General features: G+C 44.0%; 1 protein-coding gene across 1 annotated transcript in view; it reads right to left on the bottom strand.

The window, feature by feature from the left end:
- Positions 1-7,121: 7,121 nt before the first annotated feature.
- The window catches only part of IGF1R (insulin like growth factor 1 receptor), a 455,909-nt gene continuing 440,556 nt past the window's right edge, over positions 7,122-22,474 (bottom strand). Inside the window, exons 20-21 of the mRNA XM_007959953.1 lie at positions 16,981-17,115; positions 7,122-7,503 (exon numbers count right to left, since the gene is read on the bottom strand). Of these exons, the coding sequence (XP_007958144.1) occupies positions 7,122-7,503; positions 16,981-17,115 (517 nt within the window). The remainder of the gene's footprint in view (positions 7,504-16,980; positions 17,116-22,474) is intronic.

The following is a 22,474-nucleotide window of genomic DNA, read 5'->3' as shown; positions in this document are numbered from 1 at the left end:
TATTTAACTTAAATCATGTAGTACTTTAACTACTAGAAAAAAGCAGAGTAAGAGAAACTAAAGTTGCCTTAGCTTCAGCCATTCAAAATAGACAAAAGTTTCTTTTTTTTCCCCATAATGTAAAGAATCCAGAGTATATCGCAATAACAGGAATAAATTCTTACAACAGAATATACAAAAACATTTTGAAATTTTTTTCATCTACTGATTTTTTTTTTTATATAAACACAGGAATCTTTTAGGAATAATTTTATACACAGAAAATCATTTTATGTAACAAATTGGCCATGTTATTACCTTTTTTAATTTTTTTTCTTTTTTTAAAAAAACGTTTTTTAAACAAGGAAACTCAGAAAATGCATTATTTGCGATGCATCCATTCCATCACGCCTTCTGGTTTGATTTTTGTCCCAGAGGTAGACAAACTCTGGCAATCCTCTCACCTCAACCTCACTGGTTTAGAAAGCAGAAGGTGTTTTCGCCAGGCATGTATCCACCTGGGGACGTTATCTACACAACATCCAAATGGAAAGTTAAAAACAAGAACAAATTGTTTCTGGACTTTTCCCCTACTTTGTGCAAAACATCCAGAAGTTTCCAATGATGGGAATTTTGTGAAGTTGTACAGACATGGCCAATATCTGTTGGGAACTAGAGGAAAAGGAGTCTAACTTGCAAAGTGTTATTTTGTGTGTGTGTGTGTGTGTGTGTGTGTAGTTTTTCATTTAAAAAAAAAAAATGGAGTGGGTTTGTACTGAAAATGTGTATCAGTGTTCTGCCTTAAATAAAAATAAATAAGCTCTCTTCCTTGCTTGTAACAAAGAAAATTTGTTGTAACAAAGCATTAATCGTGATATGAGACGTGTAAGCAAATGGCCTGTGTGCATCAAAATGATCTTTTGTGAGTTAAGTCTGTGTGCTGTGATCACTGTGAAAACCATTTCTGTGTGCCATCTCTATGGCATTGCATGACAATTACAACAACCAAACCAAGCAAATGGGATGCTGAATAGTGCATGCCCCACTGGGCTGCAACACCTCTGCTGTTTCAATGGCCAATGAGGTTCTTTCAGTCTGTTTAAGTAGCTACACTCCAAAGGGAAATGACCAGCAAAAGATGATCCCCTTCCCTGGCAGAAGGTTTTGGAAGACCAAGATACTGAAGATACAGAACTACTTCTTAAATCATCATTCCTTTGTTATAAATATAAACTAGGGCACAAAGCATGTGGGAAAGGGGGTGAACCACAGCTTGGGTCAGGGAAAAGTCTTTTTTTTTTTTTTGGCATATTATAAATCTAGCTAGTAAACAGGTGTCCTAAAAAAAAAAAAAAAAAAGGATCACAAACACACATTTGCACACAGAGGAAAAAATTGTCTTTAAATTATCTTCAGCAATTACAAACTACAAACATTTTATAAAATTATTCTATGTTCTTACAAAAATGCAATGAAACATTTAATTAGTTCTTGTAAACCAGATCTTCGTCAACTGACTACCCGTAATCTACTGGACTTAAGAGCCCTATTGAAAACGCTAATGAGTGACTAATTAAAACAATGTTTACCAAAAAGATGCAGACACACAAATGTGGGCATACAAATGAGTGATAATTATGTTCTTGCAAAAACAAAACCAAACCAAACCCTAAAGTTATGCCCCAGAACTGACAAATGCAGTGTTCGTATTCTTGAACAATTTGACTTAATTCTTCAATAACAGTTTCCAAAGTAGAATGTTGGGTTTATTTGTTGTAACCAAATGCCCATCGATGAGGGTTGTGCTTTGATGTGGTCTGATACCTTCAGAAACCATCAAGTTCAAAACAGCACCCACACTTCTTCCAAGCCCTATAACCTTCTCCTCACAATTGTTCTCTTCATGTCATACATGATCCCTGTTACAATGGTTTCCTACCATTTATCATTCCACCATCAAGGAGTGTTTGTCTGCTTTTTATCCAAATGACCAACTAGTCATCTAAGCTGGAGGCCAATATGAAACACTCTGGCCTGTCCAAGGTCTGTATCTTCAGCATCTCTGGTATCAGAGGTTCAATCTAAGCAACATCCTCTCTTGAAGTTCTCATCTGTACCACCAACTACTTCAGAGTGGAGTAAGACAGTTTGACTTTCATCACTGATGCTTAAGGAGTGGATCTCTGGTGTCTATCTCTCAATGCTGCTTAGCCCAGGAAATGAAAAACAGCTGACAAACACAAAAGTAACATTAACAAAAGAACAAACTCTAAACCTTAAATGCAATGCTAGAATGAGCCAAGGCATGGCATGGTGTGTTACTTACTGTCAACTGGAGGGTGCCATTGTTTTGGAAGGGAGTTGCCTTCAATACTATCTGGCTTCCCTGGGAGAACCCCACAGCAACAGCTGAGGACCTGGGACTGGGCAACCCGGCCTTCTCACTGGTCGGAACTCAGCGTGACCTTGCCACTGCAGCAGCCCACATAGCGTACAACCACCTGTAGACAGAGGTAGGCTGCTAGGAAAGAGGCTTTGGTGGAACAAAGTGACCTAGGATTTGGCAGCATATTTTGCTCAAAAATCTGTCACTCCAACTGAAACACACCCTTCAAGCCTTCTTCCATTTGGTAGTTCCACAATAACAACTCTTCTATTTTGCTTACCCATTTTTCCTACCATTGATATGTTTTTCAGAGTCATAAGAAGTAAGCTGGAGGAGAGGCCAGTGCTAGGCACAAACACCATCTTGTATCTATCTTCCAAGGAGGAAGCTCATTCCAACTGCATGTCAAACGTCAGCATCCTGCCATCACATACAGGAGACCTGGAGTGACCTAGGCCTCACCCAGCTGAAGTTTAACATCTCTACAATAAACCAGCCCCTGCTGCCTCAGGGCAGGGCCATGGGTGATAATATTTTCATGCTCACATCAATCCATTGATGGGCCTCAGTGGTTCATGTCATTTCAAGCAGTGTGATCTGCTGGCAGAAGGAGGTTGCATGGAAAATGCCACAACTCAGATTTATAAAATTATTTGGAGCATACAAAAGAGAAAAATCAAGAAGAGGTGGAAAAATCAGCATAAAAGTAGGCTAGAACTGTGACTAGATGATGCCTTGGTATAGTCGAGGTGGGTGATTTTGGTCCAGTAAAAAGACTGCACCGTCATGCAAGCAAAATTTTCTTTTATTTGTTTCTGAAGCATGTTATGATGGGCACTACACTGTTAGTGTTTTCTTCCTACTTAAAGAAAAACCACCTACATAAAACAAATACAAAATGACACCAACAACTCGGACAGTTTAAATAAAACCCTTATAACCAGCTGAATGATCTGTAGAAATCCAGTTGTGGAAACCGGTAGGTATGTGCAAAAGAGAGGAGAGGTCACTATTCTGAGGGGTCACCAACAATGTGAAAGAAGAAACCCTGATCAAGCAGTATTTCTCAATTACTAAGATCCTGGTGGACATGGGAACGGAGGTTGGAGTCCTTGCAGGAGGGAAAATGCTCCCAAGTTTAACTGCAGGACTGGGATTTTAAAGGAGCACCCACACTTTGGGAGAACCACCCACCGTGTTTTCCAGATAAAATTCCCAGGGCCTTTCGGAGCAGCTGCTAGAATTGGGGAAGTACCTCCCACCCCTGTGAGCAGCAGGGCAGAGACCTGATGGGAGGCTCCACACGACCAGTCCTGTCCATGCAGGTTCTGTAGGTTTTTCTTCTCCCCTAGGGGAGGAGGTGGTGAGGGTGAAGTTGAGAGAACAGTCCGGAGAGGGAGAAGGGGCCTTGTCTCCTCAGTACATTCTCTATATTGGATTGGCTGTTATGCCAGGAATCTCTGTGTTCTCAATCAGAAGGGCAGGCAGGTTGTGCTCTTACATTGCCAACATGGCTGCAATGTTAAGGTTAACAAACGCAGCAGCATGTCATTGTGTGAGGAGCAGCTGAGAGGGGGAACCCCAAACTGCCCACTTGCACATGGGATTCTAACAGAGAGACCACAAACAGCTCTTTCCAGGAGGAAACTTGTTCATCATTCAATCTGCATAAAGTACTTTGTTTCAAAGACAGCATAGGATGGCCAACTGGTCTCCCTGCTTAGAGCTCTGGTAGTCTCCTGAGCTTTCCTGCTGAATACAGAGCACCCTGGGCCCTTGAGGCTGCTGGGTTGGGAGAAGGAAAACCTGGATACCTTGCCACCTCTAAGTTTGGAAAAAGAACAAAAGCAACCAAAACAAGACATCTTAGAAAAAGGCAAGCAGTTTGGAAAAGAGTGGGGAGATGAGCTGGAGTGTTGATTTGACCCCGGAGTACAGTCTGGCCTCTCCCTTTGTCACCTGGTGTGTATAGCCTGTGGCGTGGATGAGGTTACCAGTATCAACATTATATTGTCAGGTGCTGAGAAATGTGAGATGTATTCTTTTTTTATATATACACATATAAAAAAATAAGAGTGAGGTAGATAAATGTTTGAAAAAAAATAAAAAATAAAAAAACTGTCCCATTTTACACACACACGCAAAACCCTTTCCTCAGTATTTAGATTCATAATGGGGCTTCTCTACAGTGCTTGAAACTGGTATCAGAAAATAAATTAAAAGAAAACTCCTACATATAATACCTTCTTAATGAACTTTTTCTTATTTTTTTAAAGGGGAAAACTATGGGACAGAGACTAGAGAAAATAGTGGGACTGAAACTAAAGACAAGGAAAAGAGCACTATAAGCCTTTTCTGTTTTTACTCTCCAGTCACAACTAGCAATCATCATATTTTAACTTTGTTCTTATTCATAATTTAAATGTTTCCATCCCAGAAGCAACTCTTGTGCTGTCATCACTCTGGTGGGAAGTGCTAAAAGCAAAATGAAATAAGCCTCCCCTCTTTAGACTCTGAGAATTTGGATTTCTGGCTGAGGGAGAGAGTGAGAGGCCAGGGTTCTGGTTCCCTGGGAGTTAGCGCAGGGTTCCTCGGCCCCTCTGGTGGGCTCTGCCCTGACCTGGCATTCCGAGGCAGATGGGGAGGGGTTGTGCCAACACCCCTGAGGCTGTGGCCCCAGGGCCAGTCACAGCATGGGCTCTGCCTCCCTGCCAGTGCCAAGGAGGGCCCATAGGAGTTTCTGACTCTAAAGACAGGTAGGTTGGTCTGGTGAGGGTGGTGGCAAAAGCCACAGAGGGGCCTGCTGGACCACACTCAGCTACACCCTTGGACTCAGCAGCTATTTCTCACGGGATGGAAGGATTAAATATCCACTTAAAAAATAATAATAATAGTAACCTAAATGCCTAGTGTCTGCAGTTAAAACTGCTGTTGTACCCAAGAATTAAAAAAATATATATATGTGTGTCACAACCAAAACAAAGGCAAGGAAAAGAGCAGGTGAGACTTTTCAACAATGGTGGATAGAAACACTGAACAAGGATGTGCAAAAGATTGAACCTTTTTTTTCTGACCTGAGTTTGTATCATGTCTTGTACTGTAACAGACTCAAATGCTGTGTGAAAGCAGGCTAAGGGAAGAGGGGACTTGGCCAGCCAGACCATGGACCTCTCAGAAGGGGCAGGCTCCGGTCTTCTCCCAACCCCGTTCCCTCACCAACCTCATGCCCACAAAGCCTATGGGTTAGAGTTAGACAACTAATGGGGTAGGGAGAGTGGGGAGGGAGGGATGTGTTTATAAAAAGGCATCAAACAGTTCATGGTAAAGTATGTATATAAGTATCAATTACTGGGAAAAGAGGAAGAAAGTTACACACTCTAGTACAAAGCATAAGAAGTTTCTTGGAGTGAGCAGAAAGGAAGGAAGGGTAGACCTGAAGGTTTTCATAGATTAAATCCACAAAGATAAAGAACAAAAAAAATAGCAGCTTTTTTTTTTTTTCTGTACAGACGTATAGATGAATATCTGAACCGTAAAAAAGTTATAAAAGTGACATTAAAGACGATGTGTATGCAAATGTTTCATGGTCTAACATAGAACTGTAAGAACCATGAAAAAGTCCTAGTAACAGAAAATCTCAACAAAGCTTAGAATGCTTGAATCCATGTACTGCTTTTCTTCGTATTGTTGTGGTGGTGGTTGAATTTCTTTCCTTGCAAACCTGCATAAACAGTTGGGCTGAGTCCCTAGAAACCCCTCCCCATCTGTGTCCTTGGGGCTGGGAGGGGGTAGAGCGGGGAGACTGCCATGAGGATGACCTGTGCTCAAAGCCTGTGACTCAGGCTCTTGACAGGGCCGATTTTCTCCAGAATTCTTGGGGGCTAAAGGGTGAGGGGTGGGAAAGTGGGACAGGGAAGCCAGGTCAGCTTCTCCCCATCTTCACTAAGTCCCATATTTATAGAGTTCCCCCAAATACTAAGCTAGGCCAAAAGCAATTAGATCATTGTGAACATGAGACTTAAAAGAACACCAATGAATGATCAGATGGGAGGCATCACCGATATTTCTCTTAAACAGAGTGACAAAATGCCCTTCTACGTGCCTCTGGAAATAAGAATATAATTGCAGGGTTGTAAAGGAGAAAGTTCCAGATTTTGGCAAAATTTGGCAGCATTAACAAACTTGGATGAATGATGGCCCTTTTTAAATTTAGTATGTCCCTCAAAAAGTTGAAAATATAGTTAAAATATTCAGTCCTAACTGGTTTTTATAAAGACTGACGATGTCAAGCAGGTGCTGATAGAGGGCTACTATGGAACCACCTGGACAGCCATTTCCTCAATCTGATAAAAAGGGTATCACGGCTGGACTTGTGGCAAATGTGTTTCTATTAGGAAACAGAGAAAAAGAGAAATGCATCAGAGAGAGACATGAGAAAAAGAGACAGGGAAAGAAAGTGAGGAGGTTGGGTTCTCAAGTGCTCTGTTGCTATTGTTATTAAGGTTCTTAAAGGCCCATGTCAGTTGGACGATTTGGTTAGGGAAATAAAAAGCTGCTTGCATATTGAAAAAAGGAACATCCCAAATGTGTTTACTGAAGAGAAGCTGTCTCCCATGGGCAGCGATGGCAGTTCTGAAGATCCACTGAGGTACAGGAGGCTTTTGAATATACTGTTAAAACGGTCTCTTTTCCTCCCCCCACCCCACCGCTGAGTGTGCACACACATTACGGTTTGCATGGGTTCGGGATCCAAGGATCAGCAGGTCGAAGACTGGGGCAGAGGCAAGGCCCTTTCATTCTTGCGTCCCCCATTCATGTGTGCGTAAGGCTGTCTCTCATCGAAACTGGCTCGGAGAACCAACACACCAGGGCCTGGGCCATTCTCAGCCTTGTGTCCTGAGTGTCTGTCGGGCAGCGGTAGGGAGGAGGAGGAGGCAGAGGGGTCCAGGGGGACGCTCTCCATGTTCTCCGGCTCCAGGTCCAGCTCCTCCGGTTCAGGAGGCTTGTTCTCCTCACTGTAGTAGAAGGAGACCTCCCGAAAGCCAGGCTCCATCTCGTCCTTGATGCTGCTGATGATCTCCAGGAAGGAAGGCCTCATTTTGGGGTTGTACTGCCAGCACATGCGCATCAGCTCAAACCTAAGTGAAGACAGACAGAGATGGATGCAGATTGGAAGGAAGTACAGGGCAAAGTGGCCTTGCCTATTTGCTGTGGTTTCCCCACCAGATGTATGTACAATGAGATCAATAAAAATCATCTGCCACCTCTCTTTAAGTCTCTGGCTTTCTATATTGATAGACTCCATAGCCTTCAGCTTCTCCTGTCTTATGTTCCACCATTCCAACCACCTAATTCAGGACCCATGACTCATAATGGCAGAAAACCCAAACTCTCTTGAGGAGGGCAAATCTCAGTTCACACAGAGGCTGACATCACATGTATTATTTAAGGTGACAGTACTAAGAAGTAAAAATAAAAGTAACCAGCTTTCTATTTGAAGCAACTCTTGCAGCTTTGCTTCAAACGTGATTTCAAGAATTCGAATGCCAGCAACCTCAGGTTTCTCATTAAGAAGGTAGATGAGGGACCACAGCTTTACTAACAGTGATCTTTTTTTTATCCCACCTCTGATATTTCCAACCTACCTCATGGTGGCAGGGCTACTACTGGCACAACTTGAGGATGCAGGCATAAGGAGGTGGCATGGTTGCAAAACAGAAGGGGCTCATGCTCCAAGCTGCAGTCTCCACTTAGCACCTGGGGCTTGAGGCTGCTTGCTGCAAGACCCGCAGAGGCAGGCCTATGACCCAGGCCATGTGAGCAGAACTATTGTCCCAGTGCAGACATGAAGCCAGAGAGGGAGCATCTGTGGATTAGTCTTGTCTACCAGCCAGCGACAGGCAGAGAGCAGTGAATGAAACTATGCTGTGCCCCAGTCTTGCCAGCTGGCCACTGTGGCACTTTGGCTGCAAACCTTTGTGAAGCCCTTACAGAGTCTTATGAGCCACAGGGGAATCTTCCCAGCCATGCGACTGGTCTCTCATGAGAACAGGAGGCCACACAGAGAAGAAAAGGGGAGTGTTGTGCTGGTGTAGCCAGATGCCCCAACCCAGGAAACACCAGGACTTTGATGAAAGTTCAGAATGGCTGCGGGAAGAGGGGATACTTCTTATTAACCCAGCATGCAGACACCCAGCTAAAAAGGTCTTCAGAGCAAAAGGGAAGTTGCACAAGCACATATCTAGGCTGGCCACATAATGTAGAAGAAGCTATGGTTCTGGGACAGAGGTCCTCTCTCATGTAAGCTTAAAAACAAAATGCCTTCCCTTCTATCTGTTCTCTCCAGAAAATTTTATTCTTTGTTTTGTTTGAAAAATTCTGCTTAACAAGATGCTTTTGAATAAAAATGGCCATATGGAACACTTATACCCAGGAAGCTCAAAGCACCCTAAACTGGCATCCAGCCTTCTGTCAGATTGACCACTTGACCAACAACCATGTGCTTACATATGGCACCAGGGAAAATTCCAATGGGAGAAACAGAATGTAATAGAAGGCTACTGAGCATGCAAGCTGGCCTGGAACAAGAAAGTACATGGACACCTGGCCAGACTACCTTCGAAGATGTGGGAAACAAGGTGTTTAGAATAAAGTCGGGTGGAGGAATACATGACCTTGAGGAAGGGTGGGAATGGACAAGAAGGGGTTCCATACAGATTTAATGTTCTAGAACAGGGGTCAGCAAATTACAGCTGGGGCCAAACCTAGCCTCCTGCATGTTTCCGTAAATCTGGTTTTATTGGAACAGCCAGGCCCATCCATTCAGGGGTTGCTTTCAAGCTATAATTGTGAGTTGAGTAGTTGCAACAGAAACTATATGAGCCCAAAGCTTAAAATATTTACTGTCTGGCCCTTTCCGGAAAGTTTGGTGACCCTTCCTCTAGAGGAAAAAGCAGCTAAACATGAAGGCTGACTAGTTTTTCTCCTTCCCAACTAAACCCCCTGCAGCAGGACCACACCAACAATAGGAGGAGCCAGCATTTGTTGGTTGGGAGTAGCAGGAGACACTGTCTTTCTGACAGTCAAGAGTTTTGTGTGTGTGAACTACTTTAACTCTCCCAAGTCTGTGAAGCAGGTACTATTATCATCCCCATTCTATAGATGAAGAAACAGAAGTGCCAAAAGATCAAATACTTTTGTAGTCCAAGACTACAAAACTAGTAAGGGGTGGAGCTGGGATAGAGTTCTTTGTGAAACAGCATGGCTACACTTTGATTGCTACCTTCCTCAGAAAAATGAATTTTCTCTCAACCTAAACAAGAGTAACCATGGTCCGTCGAAGAGATCCTCCCTCTCTTGGCTGTCTAGAATAGTCCCAGATGTTACAGGGGTTTGCACTGGTAGACTGGCAGCTAGTTTGTTGTCTCTCTGTGGTTAGGTGGAAAATGAGCCTGCCTGTCCATACTCCTTCCCTCATCACTTCCTAAGAAAAAGGATAGAAACATTTTTAAATGGGTCATAAATACATGAAATCCCTCTCTATTGCTTTGCTGCCATTTCCTCCTTTGGCTGACTGACTTATCCCTGAATAGAACTACAGCTGGGCCAAGGACATGCACTGTGCCCTGGCTTTGTGCCCCCATGGCCTGGAGAGGCTGAGGAGGTGCCACAGATACGGGAGTGATGTGGATGACATCAGCACAAACAAGCCATGTGATGCCTCTTTTAAATCATTCCAGATTCACAGCCCTTACAGTGCTGCCCATAAAAGGAAGTTTTTTTTCTATTCTGTGGTATTCAAGACCTTGTTTACACTTTCTCAGCAAGAAAACTTTCCAGAAGACTCTAGAAGGATTTATGAGTTGATAAATCTCCTCTTTAAAAAAGCACATTTTATTTTATATTTTGATTTGGGTGAAAGTTTACAGAGCAAATTCATTTTCCATTCAGCAGTTCATACCCACATTGACTATAGTTCCCTACAATGTAACAGCTCTCTTCCTACTTCCTCTCTGTAGTTACCTCTTCCCTGTGTCCTTCCCTCCCATGTACTCCCATCCCCTCCCCACCTCCTTGTGCAAATACTGCCCTTCTGTTCTCCCTTAATCGATCACTTCAAGGAGTGTACCTACCTGATGGAAATGTTCACCCCATATGCCTGTCTATTGTTTGGCTGGAAGCCTCAGGGGTGAGTTCAGTTCCAGACCTGCAGAGAAACTAGAGGCCATAGTCTCAGGGGTCTCACCTGCCTCTATCAGACAGTAAACCTGGTCTCTTTTTTTCATGATTTTAAGTTTTGTTCCACATTGTTCTCCCACTCTATCCAGGATCTCCTGCACTGATACCTCTCAGAGTGGTTGACAGTGGTAGCCAGGCACCATCTAGTTCTGGTCTCATGATCATATGGTCTACTAGTCCCTTGGACTAATTGTTTCCATGCATCTTTGCTAAAAAAACCCACATTTTTTTATAATTAGCTCTGGCGAATCCTGAGCCCCTTTGGGCGATTGTGGAGAGGTGTCTGACTGACTGCTCCCCACACGCAGGGGAAGTGAGCATACAGCTTTACATCAGGGACAGGAATAAGATGCAACTATATTCTTGTCTCAACTGTAAAGATCTTACTTAGTGTGTGACATTTGTGATCTGGGGAGGCTGAGTAATGGTCAAGGGCATAGAAAAGAGGGATGATGGCACTGGCCCTGCCATCCTGTACACGTGGAGGGGCTTCCTCTTTATATACTGCTCTCTGCTTCCAGGCTCCAATGTGATGTTGTGAACTGGACAAGTTGTGATCTGTGCTGGTCATTAGCAAGCCAAGATGCACACATGGGCAGCTCAGGATCAAAGCATTCCTGCCATCCAACGTTAGCACAGCTTCAGTCCAAGTAATAACACTCACAACAGAGAGACCTAATTTCAGAGAGGACCTGGGGTGCTGGGAGTGGTCCTCCCCTCACAGCCCAGGTCACTGTCTCTGGATATAGTTCAAAAGCAGGGGCTCCCTAACATGGAAAAGCACAGCTCAGGGCCAACTGGGCAGGAAGTAGCCATTATTGCCTGATTGGACCCCACACTCAAGCACATGATTCCCTCAAAACCAGCCCAGGATTCCCAGCAATGTGAGGATATAAATCATCAACAGGGAAAAACCCATGCTTAAAAACTGCATAAACAATCAGATTCTACTGACTTTGTTTCAAACTCATCTATGAGTTCATGACTCTCTGGGCTAAAACAATGCAATTTCTTTCTTGAATCCTGCATCCAGAAGACTTTGCTGGCAGGAGTCTTGACAAGTGGAGTTGTGGAAGTTTTACCAGCAGAATAAATGGCTGCTTCACTCGAGCTGTTAAGGCTTAGTTCACACTTCTGCTCTAGCCCTTATCCTGTATGTAGTGTTAGAGTTAGTTCCTTTTACTTTGCCAGACTTTGGCAAACATTAGCTATCAGCACGTACTCAGCCAGTTTCAATACCATTTGTGGTGAAGTATTGAGAGATGAGTGTGACGGGAGGTCAAGGATGAGCCTGGTTGCCTGGTTGTCAATTTACAATGTGGACCCACCAACACATCATAAGCTGAATCTTTTTCTATGATATTTGCTGACTTAACTCAAATTGAGCCATGACACTGGGACTCACAAACCTAATACTATGTGCCTCAGATGATGGGGGCTTCATCTAACCTGAGCATTCTGTGATATAGTGGGGTGGGGATTTGGCTGCTCCCAAGACAACCTGGTTCACTTGCAGGCATCACTCAACAGCTGAAGGTTGTTGAAATCCCTCAGCAGCCTCTGTGCCCCCACATTTCCCTAAGGTCCCTGTTTAGGCTTCTAGCCATTGCTGAAGTAGTTTCTCTTCCACATGTACTCTTACAGTGTCATTGAGTTTCCTCTACTCTGGGATCAACTTTGCCCATTCTTTCATTTCTTGTAACTAAAGAACTCTCCCAGAGTACTTCTTCCTTACCTAAGCTCATCAATACATTTAGGATGATACAGCCATTCCTTATGAAACCAACTAGCCACCTTTCACTTTGTTCTTTTCCTAACTCAAAACCAAACCCACTGCTGCTGAGTCAATTGTGACCCATAGTGACCTGACCAAAAAAAATAAAAATAAAAATAAAAATAAAATAATAATAGCCATCTGGTTGATTTGGATTCATAGGGACCCTACAGTACAGAGCAGAACTGCTGCAAAAGGTTTCCAAGGCTGTAAATCTTTGCAGAAGCAGACTGCCACATCTTTCTTCTGCAGAGCAGCTGGTGGTCTCGAATGGCCAACCTTTTGGTTAGTTTAATCACTGTGCCACCAGGGATCCTAGAAACCCTATGTTGTTGTTCTTGTTTGCCACGAAGTCGGACCCGACTCATAGCGAACCCTTCTTGGGTTTCTGAGGCAGTATCACTACGGAAGTAGATTACCCAATCTTCCTTCCAAGGAGTGGCTGGTGAGTTTTAACCACCAGCCTTCTGGTTAGCAGTCAAGTGCCTTAGGCACTATGCCACAAGAGCTCCCCTAGAAACCCTATAGGGCAGAATAAACTACCCCATTGGGTTTCCAAGGCTGTAAATCTTTACAGGAGCAGATTGCTACATCTTTTTCCCACAGAGTGGCTAGTGGGTTTGAACCACCAACCTTTTGGTTAGCAGCTAACCACTTAACCACTGCACCACCAGTGCTCAAGTGTTCTTTTCTTAGAAGGGAGAAAAATTTGCCATGGGGGTTCTGGATGGCAAAACAGAAACATCTCCTGAATTAAACATGTAATAACCTCTCTGTGTAAATTTCCTTGTCACTCTGCTTGGAACAGGAAGTACTCTGCCTTTCCCAGAGCAGGTAAACTAATTCTCAGGCCTATTCAGTTAATACCAAAATGCCAGTCATCTGAGGGTGGATCAGCTCCAGGAGTCTCACATGGTTCTCACAGGCAATGTATACTTGAGTTAAATGGGAAAACACACAGACAATATGGTTCTCCACCCCATCCCCACTCACATGGACAAAATGCACACCTGCTTTCTTAGACTGTTTCTAAGCTTTCCAAAATGCCACTGATCCTAGTAGCATCTGTTCTGGCACCACACACTTTTATGCAAGCTCAGTGGGCAGCAGACCTCATATTGCCATTACTTATATTTTGGCTGTAAAAGAAGATTTTTCTTATAACGGGCTGGTAAGAATACCATGGCTACAGTGTGCAAAAGAGAGTGTAGACAGTCATCTGTGAGGGAAAGAGGGTGAAGCGGTGTGAGAGCTAGCTTCCAAGACTCCTAGTGGTCTCACCTCCTGGTATTCTCACCCCCAGGTAATCTGCTCCCACACCGAATAGGGCTGACCGATAGAACCCACAGGAGATGGTAGAAATGACAGAGTTATTGACAGAGAAATTTTTGACTTTGACCTAGGTCATAAATGACACTGAAGTTTCTGCTCTGTTCTTGGGTCACTAACTCTAGGACAGGGGTAAGCAATCTAGGGACCTGGGGGCCACATCCAGGCTTCTGCTTGCATTTGGAAGGTGTGTGAGCTACAAATGGTTTTTCGCTGTAAATGGTTAGAAAAAAAAAAAAATCACAAGAATATTTCATGACACATGAAAGTGAGATGAAATTCAAATTTTGATCTCCAAAAATAAAATTTTAGTGGAGCACAGCTATGCTTGTTACATAACATCTATGGCTGGTTTTACGCTACAACAGCAGAGTTGAGTAGTAACAACAGAGACTGGATGGTCTGCAGAGCTTAAAATATTTACTACTTGGTCTATAAGAGGAAGTCTGCCCAGCCCTGCTCTGGGGAAAGCCAGCTGCCCTGTCATAAGACATTCCATCAGTGCTACAGAGAAGTCCAAGTACAGACTAAGGCCTCAATGGCACACAGCAGCCATGTACATGGGCCACCCTGGAAGTGGTTCCACTAGTCCCAGTCAGGCCTTCAGATGACTGTAGCCCCAGCAGATATCTAGACTGAAACCTGTGAAAGACTCTGAGCCACAGCCTCCTAGATTCCTTTTAGAAACTCTGTGAGATAATAAATGTTTATTACTGTTTTAAGCTGTCAAGTTTTAGGATAATTTATTATGTTGCAATAAGTAGCTAATACAGATGAGGTGAGAGAATGTCTGTGCTGCACAAAAAAAACGCACTAAATGATCATTAAGTTTCTTCTAACTTTGGATTCAGGAGTTCTGGAGAGGCTGTAGTGGGAAATCCCTCTGCTCTCTGGTGGCATAGTACCTAAGGCATTTGACTGCTAACCAGAAGGCTGGCAGTTCAAACCCACCAGCCACTCCTCAGAAGGAAGATTGGGCAATCTACTTCCGTAGAGATACCACCTCAGAAACCCAAGGAAGGGTTGCTATGAGTCGAATAGACTCGACAGCAGTGAATTTGGTTTTTGGTTTTCTGGAAAGTGGAGCCCTCTGGTCTTGGTGGACTGCTTAGACTACTCCTCCAGCCCCACACACACGCTGCTTAGATAAGCAGCATTCCTCTACATACACTAGCCACTGTGAGAATGATGCTTTCCCTACGACATCCGCTGCCAACTTCTTCCAGTCTACTTTCTTAACTCCCTACGAAGTGACTATGGGATAGAAGAACCTTCAGCTGAACAAATGCTCAGAAGCAGCAGCTAATAAACACAACACTTAGTTAGTATACTTCTGAAGCACAGGGGTGCTCCCACTGAGTCTCCCTCACCCATCTACCCTTCAGAATCATAGCTAGAGTCAGGAGAACATGGCCTACCACCTCTACATGGAGCACAAGGATCAGTCTTGGTAGAATACTCCAAGTGCTTTGAGATAAAAAACAAAACACAAAACCACAGTTTATTGATAGAGTTATGGTTTCCACTCTGGATACCATCATAGCCAGAATTCTAAGATGGCCATGAAGATTCCTGCTCTTGCTATACATATTCTGTATAATCCCTACTCTTGAGTGGGTGGGACTTGTGAATATGACTGGTTTCACTCTTCTAATTAGGTTATGAGTCAACTGACATCGGGTTCATCAAAAAGGAGATCATCCTGAGTAGGTCTGACTTAATCAGTTGGAAAACCTTCAAAGTAACAGAGATTTTCTTGCTGATCCTGAAGCAAGCTACTGTATTGTGAGAGAGTCCATGGAAGGGGGGCTGTGTCAAGGTCCTGACAGGAGTCTGTAGGAGCTGAGAACAAACCAGCAAGAAGTGAGGATATCAGTACTATAACTGCAAGGAAATGAATTCTGCCAATAACCTGAATGAGCTGGGAAGAGGACCCTGAGCCTCAGATGTGATTGCAGCCCCAGCTGACACCTTGATTTCAGCCTTGTGAAACCCTGACTAAAGGACTCAGCACACTCAGGTCTGGATTCCTGACCCTGGAAACGGAGAGACCAAATAAGCAAAGCTTTCATGGTTGCCCAGGTCAGTTCCTCTAGTACCCACTTGACATGTATGTCTGATTCATATTTGCAAGCCATCCCACCACCATAGGGCCCAGCATGAGTCAGTGCTCACTCAAGGCTGGGTGGACAGTACACAGATGGGCAGGTGGGCTGATCTTGATATCCTCAATGTAGAACAAAAAGTAGTCCAACAATTCCTCTGTGTCAATGTAGCAGACACTGTCCTGAATGGTAGTCTTGGAAATCTCATAAATTACTCTTGGGATGCTTGTAGTAGCCAACCTTCATGTTTATGTATTTTGATCCAGAAGAATCTCTGAATCTGTCTAATGTATATGTCAAAAACAAGCCCACTGCTTCCAATAGTACTTGCCCTGCACATGATGATCCCAATGACAGAGCACTTTCACAGCCCTCCTCTGACACAGAAAGACAATGAGGGTCTTCCATCTCCGACCTCCTTCCACAAAATGTTGTCCCCTGACATAGCAGAGCAAATCCTCACTCCAACAAAAGAGGGTATTTTCCTAAGAATGATGAGCCACCGTGGCCATGAGACCCCATGTACATTCTTAGGAACTTAATCTCAGGAACTGAAAATGGTAAGGTATTCCTTCAGGAAAAAAAAAAAAGTAGGCCAAAGAGACAAATTTCCAGCACTTGAAGCTGTGTGTACCCAGGGTCAGGTCTGCAGGGAGGTCAGCTAGATCATGTCCTAGATCCATATTGATCATGGCTGGAGTTCTGGATAGCATGCCACTTTATGATTTTTATAAATAATTAATAGAAAAGAAACTTTGAGGGGTACCACAGAGGTGGCAGTACATTGGCACTGTCCAGGGCAAGAGATCTGAGGTTTACCCTACACAGTCCATGAAGTATTCCTGACTATAAAGCCTTGGTATATACCAACTGTGGCAGTTCCCTCAGGCTTGCTGAAGGCTGGAAGGTCTGGAACTTAAGAGTTAACATTTGGCTTGAGAAACCACAGTGCAATTTGCAGATCAGAACTAAAAGGTTGAGGAATAAGGGGTGGGTTATGGTACCTGTTTCCTTCCATTGCGATAAACTCCGTTCTAAACCACTCCCAACCATCCCAGTCCCTGCTGTGACTAGATTTGCTCCCAGAAATACTAATCTCATGTGATGCAAGAACAGTTATTTGAGAAAAAGGATCCAAGGGAGAGCTGAGGGGCCCAGGAAATACTTACAACATGTCCGGGCAGTTGTCTGGCTTATCCAGAAGGCCACCCTCCATGACAAAGCGAAGGACTTGTTCATTGGACAAGCCCTGGTATGGCTGCTCAGCAAGTGTGGCGATCTCCCAGAGGACCACCCCAAACGACCTATAGAGAGAAAAGAGAGTAAGCAGTTGACAAAGGGATGGACAGCTCACACCCCTCCACTTCCAGCCTTCTTCATCCTAGGCACTGAAAACATACCCTCCCTGTTGTGACTGACCCTATCACAGACCACACACTGGGTACTTGGCTAAGTATGTAATAGCTGCCCTCATTTGTTGCTACTAATGTTTCCTGTAAATACAGCCCTTGTTGCACAACTGGGGAAACTGAATTTCAACTGTGTTGTAAAGAAGTCCCTGACCTTGGATTTGGGCCCAGGGCTCACTGGGTTCAGGGCTCAGCCATTTATTTAAACAGCAGGACAGCGCTTCCCAAACTTGCTTTACCCCAAGAATAATACAATGCAGATCCCTAAGAACCCTGCCTGGATACTGGTTTAGTACCAAATGAGGCCTGGGACCATCTATCTTTTTAAACAAGCTTCTTAAGTGAGTCTGATGATCAGATAATCTCAGCACTGGCTGCATATGAGAATCTTTTGGGGATGTTCTCAAACTTACTGATGCCTGGGCCCCAAACAAAGTTCTGATTTCATGGATTGGGGGCGGGGGAGGTTGTGCTGACCCTTGGAATGTGGAGAAGCTCTACATGGATCCTAAGGTCCAGTGGAAGGGAGAAGAAACCCCTACACCACCTCAAGCCTGGGCGCTGCTGGCCTGTGAATGGCTCCATCCCACAAGCCAGGGAGTCATCCCACAGGTGCAAGGAGTGGGTGGTACAGGCTGATGGGGAATATCACATACACCAAAGAATGAATCCCTAAGCCTAGAATTTGGCCTAAAGGAGAAAAGCAGGCAGCTGAGGAATAAAATCCCCCAGCAGGGCAGTGAGCAGTTCTGCTGTTCATGCAGGTTTTGCCTATGGGTTTGGAAGACCAAACAACTGGGAATCAACTTTAAACAGACAATATGTGCACACTGAAGTTTCAGACACAAAATGTTAAATGAGGCAATGCTGTACTCTGCAAAATATATGGGCCTTCTTACAGCAAACCCTGGTCACACAAATGCTCCCTGGTTTCTTTGCCTTTATTTCCTGCTAATTAAAGCATTAATTACTTAATGAGTATTAATTAATTAATACTCATTAGCAAGCAGCCTCAGGGGCTTCTTAGTGGACCCATCACTGGCAAGGGGTACTGGTGAAGCCTTACCCAAAAACTCAGGGCAAGGTGCTTCCCACCCAGAGATCTTGGGATCTAGGCCTATGACTCTCTATCATAATGATTATTTGCTGCTTCAGCTACTTTGCATAAATAAAAAGTTCTTGTACAAATTGATACTGAAAGCAAATGTTAGATTGTTTTACCAGTCAAAGTGGGCTGACGCACACAAGGTCCCATTTTAACTTCTAGTGCCCAAGAAATAGTTTTTACATTGCCCAGGAAATCTAGAAAGGCTGAAGACCTAAAGGCCATGACCCTGATTTAAAAGGCCTGGGCAGAGGGTACGTCCATCAATGTTAGCATCCCAAAATCTGCCCAGCCACATATGTCACATGCCTGGGCAGTTGCAGCTTCCAATTCTATCTGTCTGAGATGAGATGCAGTACAAGAAATGATGAGCTCTGTTCCTTTACTGACTTCAGGCTGGGTCTGAGAAGTAATCTGAGGCTGTGAACCCCCTTCTCCTCTTGCCCCACATCCTTCTCCTGGGGTGGCTCCCACATTAATCCTCTCAACCCCAACTGCTATATTTTATTCTCCAGGTACTTTGGTTATTGACAAATTAAAACTGACCACTCTTTGCAACCCTGGTCTTCTTCCTGCTTCAACTGCAGTTGATGCCCCATTCTACCACAGTAAGGGGTCATCCTTACTTTTTCATTTTCTCCCAGCCTCCTAGGGGACCCATCAAGGCTTAGGTCCAGTCCTTTTCTCTCCTTTACCCAGCCTTTCCTTAAGCTCTTATGGCTCCAGTGGGTCTTGTCTCCTGGCCTATCACATTTCCCCTCCTTGGCTCCAGTACCTTATTCAATATGTCCTTACATGGTAATGAAAGTGAGCTTCTTCAAACACATTAGTCAGTCTCCTGCTCAGGAACCTTAAAGGTCTTTGCTGAGCCTGCAAAATTAGTCCAAAATATCCAACAGAATACCCAAGGCCTTACTTGCTTTCTCCCCAAGCTAACTCCCCCAAGGAAGTCTCACCATCCTCCCATCCTCTATGAGCAGCAAGCACTTCCCACACCATGTCTCCCTAGCATTCCCACCACCAGGATCTTCTCATTCCTCCACCTGACAATCCATCTCATACTTTAGGGTACCTCCATGATGTCATCTCTTCTGTGAAAGGCTTCTGTGATTCATGATTCCACCCTATCAAGATCACTTCCTCTTCTCCACAAGACTACATCCCCACTTAAAGCCATAGGAACTGTGTCTCTAGTCATCCCTGCATCTTCCACACACTCAGCACTGTGCTGGTCCACACCAGATCCTCAAGAGTACATGCATGAAATAATACAGGAGGCAACAGACTGGCCTCTCCATCAATGCTTGTAGAGTGGACCCAGAAAAGCTTTCCCCACACAACCCTTGTCAGATGCCAGTATCACCTGTCAGTAAGGTCTACTCAAGTGCTGGACCCTATGGTCATCCTTAGCAGCTCAATGTGATAGGTGAGTCCACTCGCCCTTGTGCTCTGTGGTAGTTAAAGTTGTATGTCAACTTGGCTGGGCCTGGTTGAGTGGCTGAGAAGCTGGTGGTAGTTATTCCTCATGATGAGACTGACAACTCATGGTGGAATCTACCACAAACAGCTGCTTTAGGGATGTGGTCTGCTCCCTGTATATAAGAAGCAGATTTGGGAATGGTCTCTAGCTTATGGCACACATGAACCCTGCATGTAGCTGAGTCATTGTTCAGCAGCCTGCCGTGCTCTGCTGATCTTGGGCCTTCTAGTGGACTTAAATTAATGGCCTGGTTTGGTAATATTGGTACTGTGCCTTGTTACTTGTCAACCTTGGGCTAGTCAGCCTCAGCAGCCAGATGCTGTCTGAGTGAAGAAAAGCCTCTGGCTTCAGTGGGCCAAGAGCAGAAGGCAGAACTAAGTCCAAAGTTGAGGGGCTTTCATCCAGCCCCTAGAGCCTGGCACTTTGAACTCAGACTTAAAGCCTCCAAACTGTAAGAGAATAAACTCCTGTTTGTTAAGGCCACCCCATTTGTGTTATATTTTTGCCAGAGTAGCACTAGGTAACCAAAACATGCCCCAAGCAATATAGGCCAACATCTCTACCTAACACTATGGTTATGCCTCTGTGGCATTATCAGTTGTCATAAGAAACCATTTAAATGTCTTTGTGGGCACCACAGAACTAGAAGGGAATGTAGACATCTCTAAACAAACCTCACTTTACAGATGGAGCAACCAAATCCCAGAGAAGCCCCGAGATTTGACTGAGACCAGTCAGAGGCACTGAGAAGTAGGTAACAACCCCATGTTCTTCAAACCAGGTGTTTTACTATGCGGCATGACAATTAGTAACTTCATATAAATTTAAGTCTTGACTTTTATGGACAAATTTATTCTTTAAACATTCGGTAAATATCTCCATGTGAAGGCTTTTCTAATTTTGAATGTTGGGGTTGTTTTCCCAAGTAATGGACAACTTGGTTTGAGTCTCCCTCAGTGCCTGTGCTGGCTGGAGTCAGTATGCAGTCACTACACTTCCCTGCACCCAAAGGGGCATCATGTCAATGTCCTACCTACCACTAAATCAATACCTACAAAGAAATTCACATCCCCATTGATATTAATTAGCCACTAAAGAAGCAAATAAATCAAAGAGGTGCAACTAGCCCTGGATTTGACGGTTTGGAAAGCTGCTTAGTAAGTCAAGGAATGAAGACATGTCTATAGGATGATCCAGATGCTCAGGAAGGGAACACAACTTTAAGCTGTGCGTTATAATTCCCTAGTCCTTCATCTGGTTTCCTCCAGGCTTAGAGGGCACACCTGTGTCTTCTAACCCAAACAGGCCATTTACAAGGAGCTCTGGTAGCATAGTGCCTAAGGCACTTGACTGCTAACCAGAAGGCTGGTGGTTCAAACCCACCAGCCACTGCTCAGAAGGAAGGTTGGGCATTCCTACTTCCATAGTGATACTGCCTCGGCAACCCAAGGAGGGGTCGCTATGAGTCAGGTCTGACTTGATGGCACATAACAACAACAACAGTGCTGTAAGGGAGAAGCAGGAGGAGCAACAATAGGACCCAAAGGCCTGGGAATAAAGGCTCAAGAAACACCAGGACAATCTGGAGATATTCAGCCCAGAGAAAAAAAGACTATGTCCTTTGGTGACATGAAGGCCTGTCTTATCAAAAACAGCAAGGTGGGTAATTCTGCTACAGAGAGGAGTGACAAGAGAGGTGGACTTAAGCATAACATGAAGAAGACTTGCTAAGAACAAGTATGTCTTGAGAATTAGGATGGTCTGTCTTTGTGAGGGAATAAATATAAAGTCTCTGGAAATAGCTGAGCAGAAGTTCAACATCCCATTGTAAATGGGATGCAGGGATTAGACTTGAACTCAGAAAGACCTTCTAATCCTAAGACTTTCTGGTTTCTTCTACAAGGTCAAATAAAATTCTTTGTATTTCTTTCTAGACTTTAACTATTTCGGAATAATTGTTTTGTGCTATTTCATATAATGATTTGCCTTCCTTCAAGAGAAAGCTTCGCTTTAGAGTCAGGATGACTAAGAAACCTTCCATATACTCCAGGTCCTGGTCTTCACCACCTGAGTTATCCTCAAAGGCTTAAAAAAAAAAAAGTAAGCACACGAAATGCCTCCTCTCGTTACATGCATTTTTTTCTTATTGGTTCATTGCAGCAGTGTGGTTATTGAACACACTTTATGATTCTTTGCTGCTGTTTGTAGCAACAGTTGCTAACCAGATTTGGGTAAAATTAGCCTGCAAGGTACTAACAATTCTAGTTTTATCTTCCTACCCTACCTCTGGTTCCTGGCTCTTCAGATTTCTATTTCATTGTACTGTAAGATGATCTCAAAGCTTTTGGAGGGGTAGAGCCTAGAATAAACAGATACATGCATTTACCCAAGCTCTCCTGTCATCTCTATCACTAAAAATGGTGTGGTCTTCTGATTTGACAGTGAAAAGATAACCATCTTGCACAGGCTGATTGCAAAACAAATCTACTAGGGAGTTCTGGCAAGATGGCGGACTAGGCAGAAGGATTGCACAGACCCTCTTCAACAAAGAAAAGGGAAACCAATTAACATAGGCATAGAAGATAATCTTGGACCCCTGAGCCTTGAAGGGAAGGATACAGAATTGGACTAAACCCCAATTAGCAGAAGAATTTGCGTGAAAATACCAA

Source organism: Orycteropus afer, unplaced genomic scaffold (genome assembly GCF_000298275.1).
Source record: "Orycteropus afer afer isolate SDZICR_OR568_19922 unplaced genomic scaffold, OryAfe1.0 scaffold00019, whole genome shotgun sequence".
Taxonomy (NCBI): Eukaryota; Metazoa; Chordata; class Mammalia; order Tubulidentata; family Orycteropodidae; genus Orycteropus; species Orycteropus afer.
Note: the sequence above shows the minus strand (reverse complement) of the source record. Positions and strands in the feature narration are given on the sequence as shown.